The following is a 13,660-nucleotide window of genomic DNA, read 5'->3' on the forward strand; positions in this document are numbered from 1 at the left end:
CGGATTATTTCTGTGTGGGTGGGTGATTGGCACGGACTTATTTCTGTCTCGGGGGGTGATTAGCATGGATTTATTTCTGTGTGTGTGCGGGTGATTGGCACGGATTTATTTCTGTGTGGGGGGGTGATTGGCACGGATTTATTTTTGTGTGGGTGGAGTGATTGGCACTGTTATATTTCTGTGTGGGCGTGTGATTGGCACGGATTATTTCTGTGTGGGTGGGTGATTGGCACGGATTTATTTCTGTGTGGGGGTGATGGCACGGATTTATTTCTGTGTGGTTGGGGTGATTGGCACGGATTTATTTCTGCGTGGGAGACTGATTGGCACGGATTTATTTCTTTGCGGGGGGGTGATTGGCACGGATTTATTTCTGTGTGTGGGCGGGTGATTGGATCGGATTTATTTCTGTGTCGGGGGGTGATTGGATCAGATTTATTTCTGTGTGGGTGGGTGATAGACACGGATTTATTTCTGTGTGGGGGGTGATTTTGCACGGATTTATTTCTGTATGGGAGGGGTGATTGGCACGGATTTATTTCTGTGTGGGGGGTGATTGGCACGGATTTATTTCTGTGTGGGGGGCGATTGGCACAGATTTATTTCTGTGTGGGGGGTTGATTGGCACGGATTTATTTCTGTGTGGGGGGTGATTGGCATGGATATATTTCTGTGGGGGGAGATTGGCACGGATTTATTTCTGTGTGGGGTGTGATTGGCACGGATTTATTTCTGTGGGGGGGAGATTGGCACGGATTTATTTCTGTGTGGGGGGGTGATTGGTACGGATTTATTTCTGTGTGGGGGATGATTGGCACGGATTTATTTCTGTGTGGGGGGGCGATTGGCACAGATTTATTTCTGTGTGGGGGGTGATTGGCACGGATTTATTACTGTGTGGGGGGTGATTGGCACGGATTTATTTCTGTGGGGGGGAGATTGGCACGGATTTATTTCTGTGTGGGGGGTGATTGGCACGGATTTATTTCTGTGGGGAGGAGATTGGCACGGATTTATTTCTGTGTGGGGGGGTGATTGGTACGGATTTATTTCTGTGTGGGGGATGATTGGCACGGATTTATTTCTGTCTGGGGTTGTGATTGGCACGGATTTATTTCTGTGGGGGGGTGATTGACACGGATTTATTTCTGTGTGAGGGTGATTGGCACGGATTTATTTCTGTGTGGGGGTGATGGCACAGATTTATTTCTGTGTGCGGGGATGATTGGCACGGATTTATTTCTGTCTCGGGGGTGATTGGCATGGATTTATTTGTGTGTGCGGATGATTGGCACGGATTTATTTCTGTGTGGGGGGGTGATTGTGTGGGGGGGTGATTGGCACGGATTTATTTTTGTGTGGGTGGGGTGATTGGCACGGATTTATTTCTGTGTGGGGGAGTGATTGGCACGGATTATTTCTGTGTGGGTGGGTGATTGGCACGGACTTATTTCTGTCTCGGGGGGTGATTAGCATGGATTTATTTCTGTGTGTGTGCGGGTGATTGGCACGGATTTATTTCTGTGTGGGGGGGTGATTGGCACGGATTTATTTTTGTGTGGGTGGAGTGATTGGCACTGTTTTATTTCTGTGTGGGCGTGTGATTGGCACGGATTATTTCTGTGTGGGTGGGTGATTGGCACGGATTTATTTCTGTGTGGGGGTGATGGCACGGATTTATTTCTGTGTGGTTGGGGTGATTGGCACGGATTTATTTCTGCGTGGGAGACTGATTGGCACGGATTTATTTCTTTGCGGGGGGGTGATTGGCACGGATTTATTTCTGTGTGTGGGCGGGTGATTGGATCGGATTTATTTCTGTGTCGGGGGGTGATTGGATCAGATTTATTTCTGTGTGGGTGGGTGATAGACACGGATTTATTTCTGTGTGGGGGGTGATTTTGCACGGATTTATTTCTGTATGGGAGGGGTGATTGGCACGGATTTATTTCTGTGTGGGGGGTGATTGGCACGGATTTATTTCTGTGTGGGGGGCGATTGGCACAGATTTATTTCTGTGTGGGGGGTTGATTGGCACGGATTTATTTCTGTGTGGGGGGTGATTGGCATGGATTTATTTCTGTGGGGGGGAGATTGGCACGGATTTATTTCTGTGTGGGGGGTGATTGGCACGGATTTATTTCTGTGGGGGGGAGATTGGCACGGATTTATTTCTGTGTGGGGGGTGATTGGTACGGATTTATTTCTGTGTGGGGGATGATTGGCACGGATTTATTTCTGTGTGGGGGGGCGATTGGCACAGATTTATTTCTGTGTGGGGGGTGATTGGCACGGATTTATTACTGTGTGGGGGGTGATTGGCACGGATTTATTTCTGTGGGGGGGAGATTGGCACGGATTTATTTCTGTGTGGGGGGTGATTGGCACGGATTTATTTCTGTGGGGAGGAGATTGGCACGGATTTATTTCTGTGTGGGGGGGTGATTGGTACGGATTTATTTCTGTGTGGGGGATGATTGGCACGGATTTATTTCTGTCTGGGGTTGTGATTGGCACGGATTTATTTCTGTGGGGGGTGATTGGCACGAATTTATTTCAGTGTGGGGGGTGACTTTGCACGTATTTATTTCTGTGTGGGGGGTGATTGACACGGATTTATTTCTGTGCGGGGGGTGATTGGCACGGATTTATTTCTGTGTGGGGGGTGATTGGTACGGATTTATTTCTGTGTGGGGGGTGATTGGCACGGATTTATTTCTGTGTGGGGGGGTGATTGACACGGATTTATTTCTGTGTGGGGGGGTGATTGGCACGGATTTATTTCTGTGTGGGGGGGTGATTGGTACGGATTTATTTCTGTGTGGGGTGGTGATTGGCACAGATTTATTTCTGTGTGGGGAGATGATTGGCACGGATTTATTTCTGTGTGGGGGGGTGATTGGCACGGATTTATTTCTTTGTGGGGGGGTGATTGGCACGGATTTATTTCTGTATGGGGAGTGATTGGCACGGATTCATTTCTGTGTGGGGGGATGATTGGCACGGATTTATTTCTGTGGGGGGTGATTGGCACGAATTTATTTCAGTGTTGGGGGTGACTTTGCACGTATTTATTTCTGTGTGGGGGGTGATGGCACGGATTTATTTCTGTGTGGTTGGGGTGATTGGCACGGATTTATTTCTTTGCAGGGGGGTGATTGGCACGGATTTATTTCTGTGTGTGGGCGGGTGATTGGATCGGATTTATTTCTGTGTCGGGGGGTGATTGGATCAGATTTATTTCTGTGTGGGTGGGTGATAGACACGGATTTATTTCTGTGTGGGGGGTGATTTTGCACGGATTTATTTCTGTATGGGAGGGGTGATTGGCACGGATTTATTTCTGTGTGGGGGGTGATTGGCACGGATTTATTTCTGTGTGGGGGGCGATTGGCACAGATTTATTTCTGTGTGGGGGGTTGATTGGCACGGATTTATTTCTGTGTGGGGGGTGATTGGCATGGATTTATTTCTGTGGGGGGGAGATTGGCATGGATTTATTTCTGTGTGGGGGTGATTGGCACGGATTTATTTCTGTGGGGGGGAGATTGGCACGGATTTATTTCTGTGTGGGGGGGTGATTGATACGGATTTATTTCTGTGTGGGGGATGATTGGCACGGATTTATTTCTGTGTGGCGGGGCGATTGGCACAGATTTATTTCTGTGTGGGGGGTGATTGGCACGGATTTATTACTGTGTGGGGGGTGATTGGCACGGATTTATTTCTGTGGGGGGGAGATTGGCACGGATTTATTTCTGTGTGGGGGTGATTGGCACGGATTTATTTCTGTGGGGAGGAGATTGGCACGGATTTATTTCTGTGTGGGGGGGTGATTGGTACGGATTTATTTCTGTGTGGGGGATGATTGGCACGGATTTATTTCTGTCTGGGGTTGTGATTGGCACGGATTTATTTCTGTGGGGGGGTGATTGACACGGATTTATTTCTGTGTGAGGGTGATTGGCACGGATTTATTTCTGTGTGGGGGTGATGGCACAGATTTATTGCTGCGTGGTTGGGGTGATTGGCACGGATTTATTTCTGTGTGGGGGGGATGATTGGCACGGATTTTTTTCTGTGGGGGGGTGATTGGCACGGATTTATTTCTGTGTGGGGGTGATTTGCACGGATTTATTTCTGTCTGGGGTTGTGATTGGCACGGATTTATTTCTGTGTCGGGGTGATGGCACGGATTTATTTCTTTGCGGGGGGGTGATTGGCACGGATTTATTTCTGTGCGTGGGCGGGTGATTGGCACAGATTTATTTCTGTGTGGTGGGTGGTTGGCACGGATTTATTTCTGTGTGGGGGGCTGTTTGGCACAGATTTATTTCTGTGTGGGGAGATGATTGGCATGGATTTATTTCTGTGTGGGGAGGATGGTTGGCACGGATTTATTTCTGCGTGGGGGGGTGATTGGCACGGATTTATTTCTTTGTGGGGGGGTGATCGGCACGGATTTATTTCTGTATGGGGAGTGATTGGCACGGATTCATTTCTGTGTGGGGGGATGATTGGCACGGATTTATTTCTGTGGGGGGTGATTGGCACGAATTTATTTCAGTGTGGGGGTGACTTTGCACGTATTTATTTCTGTGTGGGGGGTGATTGACACGGATTTATTTCTGTGCGGGGGGTGATTGGCACGGATTTATTTCTGTGTGGGGGGTGATTGGTACGGATTTATTTCTGTGTGGGGGGGTGATTGGCACGGATTTATTTCTGTGTGGGGGGGTGATTGACACGGATCTATTTCTGTGTGGGGGGGTGATTGGCACGGATTTATTTCTGTGTGGGGGGGTGATTGGTACGGATTTATTTCTGTGTGGGGTGGTGATTGGCACAGATTTATTCTGTGTGGGGGTGATTGGCACAGATTTATTTCTGTGTGGGGGTGTGATTGGCACGGATTTATTTCTGTGTGGGGGTGTGATTGGCACGGATTTATTTCTGTGTGCAGGGATGATTGGCACGGATTTATTTCTATCTCGGGGGTGATTGGCATGGATTTATTTCTGTGTGTGTGCGGGTGATTGGCACGGATTTATTTCTGTGTGGGGGGTTGATTGGCACGGATTAATGTTTGTGTGGGTGGGGTGATTGGCACGGATTTATTTCTGTGTGGGGGAGTGATTGGCACGGATTATTTCTGTGTGGGTGGGTGATTGGCACGGATTTATTTCTGCGTGGGAGAGTGATTGGCACGGATTTATTTTAGTGTTGGGGAGTGATTGGCACGGATTTATTTCTGCCTGGGAGGGTGATTGGCACGGATTTATTTCTGTGTGGGGGGTGATTGGCACGGATTTATTTCTGTGTTGGGGAGGTGATTGACTCGGATTTATTTCTGTGTGGGTGGGGTGATTGGCACGGATTTATTTCTGTGTGGGGGTTGATTGGCGCGGATTTATTTCTGTGTGGGGGGGTGATTGGCACGGATTTATTTCTGTGTGGGGGGGTGATTGACACGGATTTATTTCTGTGTGTGGGGGGTGATTGGCATGGATTTATTTCTGTGTTGGGGGGTGATTGACACGGATTTATTTCTGTGGGGCGGGGTGATTGGCACGGATTTATTTCTGTGTGGGGGGGTGATTGGCACGGATTTATTTCTGTGTGGGGGCTGATTGGCACGGATTTATTTCTGTGTGGGGGCTGATTGGCACAGATTTATTTCTGTGTGGGGTGTGATTGGCACGGATTTATTTCTGTGTGGGTGGTGATTGACACGGATTTATTTCTGTGGGGGGGTGATTGGCACTGATTTATTTCTGTGTGCGGGGGTGATTGTCACGGATTTATTTCTGTGTGTGGGGGGTGATTGGCACGGATTTATTTCTGTGTGGGGGTGATTGGCACGGATTTATTTCTGTCTGGGGTTGTGATTGGCACGGATTTATTTCTGTGTGTGGGGGGGTGATTGGCACGGATTTATTTCTGTGTGGGGGGTGATGGCACGGATTTATTTCTGTGTGGTTGGGGTGATTGGCACGGATTTATTTCTGCGTGGGAGTGTGATTGGCACGGATTTATTTCTTTGCGGGGGGGTGATTGGCACGGATTTATTTCTGTGTGTGGGCGGGTGATTGGCACAGATTTATTTCTGTGTGGGGGTGATTGGCACGGATTTATTTCTGTGTGGGGGGCTGATTGGCACGGATTTATTTCTGTGTGGGGAGATGATTGGCACGGATTTATTTCTGTGTGGGGAGGATGGTTGGCACGGATTTATTTCTGTGTGGGGGGTGATTGGCACGGATTTATTTCTTTGTGGGGGGTGATTGGCACGGATTTATTTTTGTGTGGGGAGTGATTGGCACGGATTCATTTCTGTGTGGGGGGACGATTGGCACGGATTTATTTCTGTGGGGGGATGATTGGCACGAATTTATTTCAGTGTGGGGGGGTGATTTTGCACGTATTTATTTCTGTGTGGGGGTGATTGGCACGGATTTATTTCTGTGGGGGGGAGATTGGCACGGATTTATTTCTGTGTGGGGGGGTGATTGGTACGGATTTATTTCTGTGTGGGGGATGATTGGCACGGATTTATTTCTGTGTGGTGGCGATTGGCACAGATTTATTTCTGTGTGGGGGGTGATTGGCACGGATTTATTACTGTGTGTGGGGTGATTGGCACGGATTTATTTCTGTGGGGGGGAGATTGGCACGGATTTATTTCTGTGTGGGGGGTGATTGGCACGGATTTATTTCTGTGGGGAGGAGATTGGCACGGATTTATTTCTGTGTGGGGGGTGATTGGTACGGATTTATTTCTGTGTGGGGGATGATTGGCACGGATTTATTTCTGTCTGGGGTTGTGATTGGCACGGATTTATTTCTGTGGGGGGGTGATTGACACGGATTTATTTCTGTGTGAGGGTGATTGGCACGGATTTATTTCTGTGTGGGGGTGATGGCACGGATTTATTGCTGCGTGGTTGGGGTGATTGGCACGGATTTATTTCTGTGTGGGGGGGATGATTGGCACGGATTTTTTTCTGTGGGGGGGTGATTGGCACGGATTTATTTCTGTGTGGGGGTGATTTGCACGGATTTATTTCTGTCTGGGGTTGTGATTGGCACGGATTTATTTCTTTGCGGGGGGGGTGATTGGCACGGATTTATTTCTGTGTGTGGGCGGGTGATTGGCACAGATTTATTTCTGTGTGGGGGGTGGTTGGCACGGATTTATTTCTGTGTGGGGGGCTGTTTGGCACAGATTTATTTCTGTGTGGGGAGATGATTGGCATGGATTTATTTCTGTGTGGGGAGGATGGTTGGCACGGATTTATTTCTGTGTGGGGGGTGATTGGCACGGATTTATTTCTTTGTGGGGGGGTGATTGGCACGGATTTATTTCTGTATGGGGAGTGATTGGCACGGATTCATTTCTGTGTGGGGGGATGATTGGCACGGATTTATTTCTGTGGGGGGTGATTGGCACGAATTTATTTCAGTGTGGGGGGTGACTTTGCACGTATTTATTTCTGTGTGGGGGGTGATTGGCACAGATTTATTTTGGTGTGGGGGGGTGATTGGCACGGATTTACTTCTGTGTGGGGGGGTGATTGACTCGGATTTATTTCTGTGCGGGGGTGATTGGCACGGATTTATTTCTGTGTGGGGGTGATTGGTACGGATTTATTTCTGTGTGGGGGGGTGATTGGCACGGATTTATTTCTGTGTGGGGGGGTGATTGACACGGATTTATTTCTGTGTGGGGGGGTGATTGGCACGGATTTATTTCTGTGTGGGGGGGTGATTGGTACGGATTTATTTCTGTGTGGGGTGGTGATTGGCACAGATTTATTCTGTGTGGGGGTGATTGGCACAGATTTATTTCTGTGTGGGGGTGTGATTGGCACGGATTTATTTCTGTGTGGGGGTGTGATTGGCACGGATTTATTTCTGTGTGCGGGGATGATTGGCACGGATTTATTTCTGTCTCGGGGGTGATTGGCATGGATTTATTTCTGTGTGTGTGCGGGTGATTGGCACGGATTTATTTCTGTGTGGGGGGGTGATTGGCACGGATTTATTTTTGTGTGGGTGGGGTGATTGGCACGGATTTATTTCTGTGTGGGGGAGTGATTGGCACGGATTATTTCTGTGTGGGTGGGTGATTGGCACGGATTTATTTCTGCGTGGGAGGGTGATTGGCACGGATTTATTTTAGTGTTGGGGAGTGATTGGCACGGATTTATTTCTGCCTGGGAGGGTGATTGGCACGGATATATTTCTGTGTGGGGGGTGATTGGCACGGATTAATTTCTGTGTGGGGGGTGATTGGCACGGATTTATTTCTGTGTTGGGGAGGTGATTGACTCGGATTTATTTCTGTGTGGGTGGGGTGATTGGCACGGATTTATTTCTGTGTGGGGGTTGATTGGCGCGGATTTATTTCTGTGTGGGGGGGTGATTGGCACGGATTTATTTCTGTGTGGGGGGGGTGATTGACACGGATTTATTTCTGTGTGTGGGGGGTGATTGGCATGGATTTATTTCTGTGTTGGGGGGGTGATTGACACGGATTTATTTCTGTGTGGAGGGGGTGATTGGCACGGATTTATTTCTGTGTGGGGGCTGATTGGCACGGATTTATTTCTGTGTGGGGGCTGATTGGCACAGATTTATTTCTGTGTGGGGTGTGATTGGCACGGATTTATTTCTGTGTGGGTGGTGATTGACACGGATTTATTTCTGTGGGGGGGTGATTGGCACTGATTTATTTCTGTGTGCAGGGGTGATTGTCACGGATTTATTTCTGTGTGTGGGGGGTGATTGGCACGGATTTATTTCTGTGTGGGGGTGATTGGCACGGATTTATTTCTGTCTGGGGTTGTGATTGGCACGGATTTATTTCTGTGTGGGGGGTGATGGCACGGATTTATTTCGGTGTGGTTGGGGTGATTGGCACGGATTTATTTCTGCGTGGGAGTGTGATTGGCACGGATTTATTTCTTTGCGGGGGGGTGATTGGCACGGATTTATTTCTGTGTGTGGGCGGGTGATTGGCACAGATTTATTTCTGTGTGGGGGTGATTGGCACGGATTTATTTCTGTGTGGGGGGCTGATTGGCACGGATTTATTTCTGTGTGGGGAGATGATTGGCACGGATTTATTTCTGTGTGGGGAGGATGGTTGGCACGGATTTATTTCTGTGTGGGGGGTGATTGGCACGGATTTATTTCTTTGTGGGGGGTGATTGGCACGGATTTATTTCTGTGTGGGGAGTGATTGGCACGGATTCATTTCTGTGTGGGGGACGATTGGCACGGATTTATTTCTGTGGGGGGATGATTGGCACGAATTTATTTCAGTGTGGGGGGGTGATTTTGCACGTATTTATTTCTGTGTGGGGGGTGATTGGCACAGATTTATTTCGGTGTGGGGGGGTGATTGGCACGGATTTATTTCTGTGTGGGGGGCTGATTGACACGGATTTATTTCTGTGTGGGGTGTGATTGGCACGGATTTATTTCTGTGTTGGGGGGTGATTGAGACGGATTTATTTCTGTGTGGGGGGGTGATTGGCACGGATTTATTTCTGTGTGGGGGTGATTGACACGGATTTATTTCTGTGTGGGGGGTGATTGGCACGGATTTATTTCTGTGTGGGGGGATGATTGGCACGGATTTATTTTTGTGTGGGTGGAGTGATTGGCACGGATTTATTTTAGTTTTGGGGAGTGATTGGCACGGATTTATTTCTGCCTGGGAGGGTGATTGGCACGGATTTATTTCTGTGTGGGGGGTGATTGGCACAGATTAATTTCTGTGTGGGGGGTGATTGGCACGGATTTATTTCTGTGTTGGGGAGGTGATTGACTCGGATTTATTTCTGTGTGGGGGGGTGATTGGCACGGATTTATTTCTGTGTGGGGGGTGATTGGAGCGGATTTATTTCTGTGTGGGGGGGGTGATTGGCAGGGATTTATTTCTGTGTGGGGGGTGATTGGAGCGGATTTATTTCTGTGTGGGGGGGGTGATTGGCAGGGATTTATTTCTGTGTGGGGGGGGTGATTGGCACGGATTTATTTCTGTGTGGGGGGGTGATTGACACAGATTTATTTCTGTGTGGGGGCTGATTGGCACAGATTTATTTCTGTGTGGGGTGTGATTGGCACGGATTTATTTCTGTGTGGGGGGGGTGATTGGCACGTATTTATTTCTGTGTTGGGGTGATTAGCACGGATTTATTTCTGTGTGGGGGGGTGATTGACACGGATTTATTTCTGTGTGGGGGGGTGATTGACACGGATTTATTTCTGTGTGGGGGGGTGATTGGTACGGATTTATTTCTGTGTGGGGGGGTGATTGACACGGATTTATTTCTGTGTGGGGGGGTGATTGGTACGGATTTATTTCTGTGTAGGGTGGTGATTGGCACGGATTTATTCTATGTGGGGGTGATTGGCACAGATTTATTTCTGTGTTTGGGGTGATTGGCACGGATTTATTTCTGTGTGGGGGGCGATTGGCACGGATTTATTTCTGTGTTGGGGAGGTGATTGACTCGGATTTATTTCTGTGTGGGGGGGTGATTGGCACGGATTTATTTCTGTGTGGGGGGTGATTGGCACGGATTTATTTCTGTGTGGGGGTGGTGATTGGCACTGATTATTTCTGTGTGGGGGGTGATTGGCACGGATTTATTTCTGCGTGGGAGGGTGATTGGCACGGATTTATTTTAGTGTTGGGGAGTGATTGGCACGGATTTATTTCTGCCTGGGAGGGTGATTGGCACGGATTTATTTCTGTGTGGGGGGTGATTGGCACGGATTTATTTTTGTGTTGTGGAGGTGATTGACTCGGATTTATTTCTGTGTGGGGGGGTGATTGGCACGGATTTATTTCTGTGTGGGGGGTGATTGGCACGGATTTATTTCTGTGTGGGGGGGTGATTGGCACGGATTTATTTCTGTGTGGGGGGGTGATTGACATGGATTTATTTCTGTGTGTGGGGGGTGATTGGCACGGATTTATTTCTGTGTGGGGGGGTGATTGGCACGGATTTATTTCTGTGTGGGGGGGTGATTGACATGGATTTATTTCTGTGTGTGGGGGTGATTGACACGGATTTATTTCAGTGTGTGGGGGGTAATTGGCATGGATTTATTTCTGTGTGGGGGTGATTGGCACGGATTTATTGCTGTGTGGGGGGGTGATTGGCACGGATTTATTGCTGTGTGGGGGTGATTGGCACGGATTTATTGCTGTGTGGGGGGGTGATTGACACGGATTTATTGCTGTGTGGGGGTGATTGGCACGGATTTATTTGTGTGTGGGGGTGATTGGCATGGATTTATTTCTGTGTTGGGGGGTGATTGGCACGGATTTATTTCTGTGTGGGGGGGTGATTGGCACGGATTTATTTCTGTGTGGGGGTGTGATTGGCACGGATTTATTTCAGTGTGGGGGTGTGATTTGCATGGATTTATTTCTGTGTGAGGGGGATGACTAGCACGGATTTATTTCTGTGTGGGGGGGGATGATTGGCACGGATTTATTTCAGTGTGGGGGGGTGATTGGCACAGATTTTCTTTCTGTGTGGGGGGGCTGATTGGCATGGATTTATCTCTGTGTGGGGGGGTGATTGGCATGGATTTATTTTTGTGTGGGGGTGTGATTTGCATGGATTTATTTCTGTGTGGGGGGGTGATTGGCACGGATTTATTTCAGTGTGGGGGTGTGATTTGCATGGATTTATTTCAGTGTGGAGGGTGATTGGCACAGATTTATTTCTGTGTGGGGGGGATGACTGGCACGGATTTATTTCTGTGTGGGGGGATGATTGGCACGGATTTATTTCAGTGTGGGGGGGTGATTGGCACGGATTTTCTTTCTGTGTGGGGGGGCTGATTGGCATGGATTTATCTCTGTTGCTGTGGCTCCATGTTTATGATTTAATAACATGTCAGGCTTGATTTTACTGAGCAGTGCGGGTCCGTGACGGGTGATATCCATGTCGGGTGCCGACCCCACAGCTGTCCTTTCGATTTCGACGATGGAACCGCTCTGAACCCGCCCTCTGCGGGCTGTATGAATTCTGGCCATGGTTGCTGTCATTTTGTTCCTATTAAGGTTTACCATGTTTGTTCTGTGAATTGCAGCACCAGTTACGGTGATTGTAAGTGATTAATTGTTCGCTGGAAGCCATGGGGGAAATTGTCTGTTTGAGCACTCTGCCGTCTGGAGCTGACATTGGAGTACGAGGTGAGTAATGAGTCCCAAATGTGCCCAACCTCCATAATAAAGGCCGAAATAGAGACCTGGGTCTAGAAGTTCGATTGCGCCTGAGCACAGGCACTCACCGCATGGGCGCTGCTGCTCCTGTTCATCTGGTCCCCAGGCCCACCTTAAATTGGTGCAGGGACCTCATTAAAATGCAGCCAATTCTACCCAGCCCTCCCCTGCTTTACAGGGGCAGGAAACCGGGCACCTCCTGATGCCACGTAAAGGCTGCCGCACCTTTTAAAGGGGAACAGGAGGGAAACTTGGAGAAATGGCTGGAGCAGGTCCAGAGAGAGGCGCCCAGGTTCTCCGATGCTGCTTTGGAAACTCTGGCCCAAGCAGTGAACAGGAGGAGCAAGGCTCAGAAACACCTCCATCGCTCACTGAGGAGCTCAGTGTAAAGATATCAGCAAATAGTGATGTTATTTGCCTGTTTGATTATCATGCCTTACCAGCATAGTTGCATGTATTGATTACTTATGCCTGACCAGCAGAGGTCATGTGAGAGACAAGCAGTTTGGTTTAGTTTCAGTTTCATTTAAGATGGATCACTGGCATGATGTCTCCTGTAAATGCTGTTGAACTGAGTTGAACAAATTTTGGATTAAAACACATGGGCCTAGAAATTCAGTTAGGGGCGCCCAGCTCGCCTGGGCGCCGGAATTACCGCTGCACGCGGAGCCACTTGCGCCAGCGGGAAATTCAGTTTCAGCGCCCCAAGTTGAAGCCGGCCGCTAAACAAGGGTTTCGGCGCCCCGCTTGGGGCGCTGAAACTGAATATCGGCGTGCAAAGTGCCGCAGTGCCACCCGCTGCGGCACGGCAGCCTGCGGTACTGCAGGCCTTCCTCTAATTCTTAAGGGGGAGGTGCCTGCAACAGCGCGATCCCCGCTCGCGAGTGCCGGCAAATGAGCCCGGCACCAAGGAGAAGTGCCGGGCTCTCTGGAAACAGCCGGCAATGCAGCGGGGGGGGCGGTGTAGGAGGCTGGGGAAGGAGGTGCGGGCAGGCGGCCGCCGAAAAAGCAGCCGGCCGCACCTCCACCTTAAATCACCCCAGTACCGGCACAGGTAGGCCCCGTGTACCGGTCGCTGTTTGCGGCCGGCGTGGGCGAGGCGGCAGCAACCAAATATGGCCAGCGGGGCAATAGCGGGGCGCTGCACACACCGATGACGTCATCGGTGGCGGCGCAGCGCTAATGGCTAACGCCGCCATTAGCGCCCCGCTAAATATCGCGGTAGGTTTGCACAGTGGCGCAAAAGCCCTCTTTGGGCGCAAACTGGTGGCGCAGGCCATTGAATTTCTAGGCCATTCTCTTTCATAAAAGTCTCGTCATTGAACCCACAAAGAAATCAATACATGGTGTCAGAAGTGATTGAAAGAGATGAAGAGGAAAAATCTGAAGTTAAATCAGCTCTCCACA

General features: G+C 49.2%; 1 protein-coding gene across 1 annotated transcript in view; it reads left to right on the forward strand.

Moving 5' to 3' along the window:
- The first annotated feature begins 12,049 nt into the window (after positions 1-12,049).
- LOC147120839 (L-gulonolactone oxidase-like) overlaps positions 12,050-13,660 on the forward strand; it is a 292,759-nt gene continuing 291,148 nt past the window's right edge. Inside the window, exons 1-2 of the mRNA XM_085977204.1 lie at positions 12,050-12,137; positions 12,189-12,223. Coding sequence (XP_085833330.1) covers positions 12,050-12,137; positions 12,189-12,223 — 123 coding nt within the window. The remainder of the gene's footprint in view (positions 12,138-12,188; positions 12,224-13,660) is intronic.

This window comes from Somniosus microcephalus, chromosome 3 (genome assembly GCF_052327205.1).
Source record: "Somniosus microcephalus isolate GS21.2 chromosome 3, FLI_Smic_1.0, whole genome shotgun sequence".
Taxonomy (NCBI): domain Eukaryota; kingdom Metazoa; phylum Chordata; class Chondrichthyes; order Squaliformes; family Somniosidae; genus Somniosus; species Somniosus microcephalus.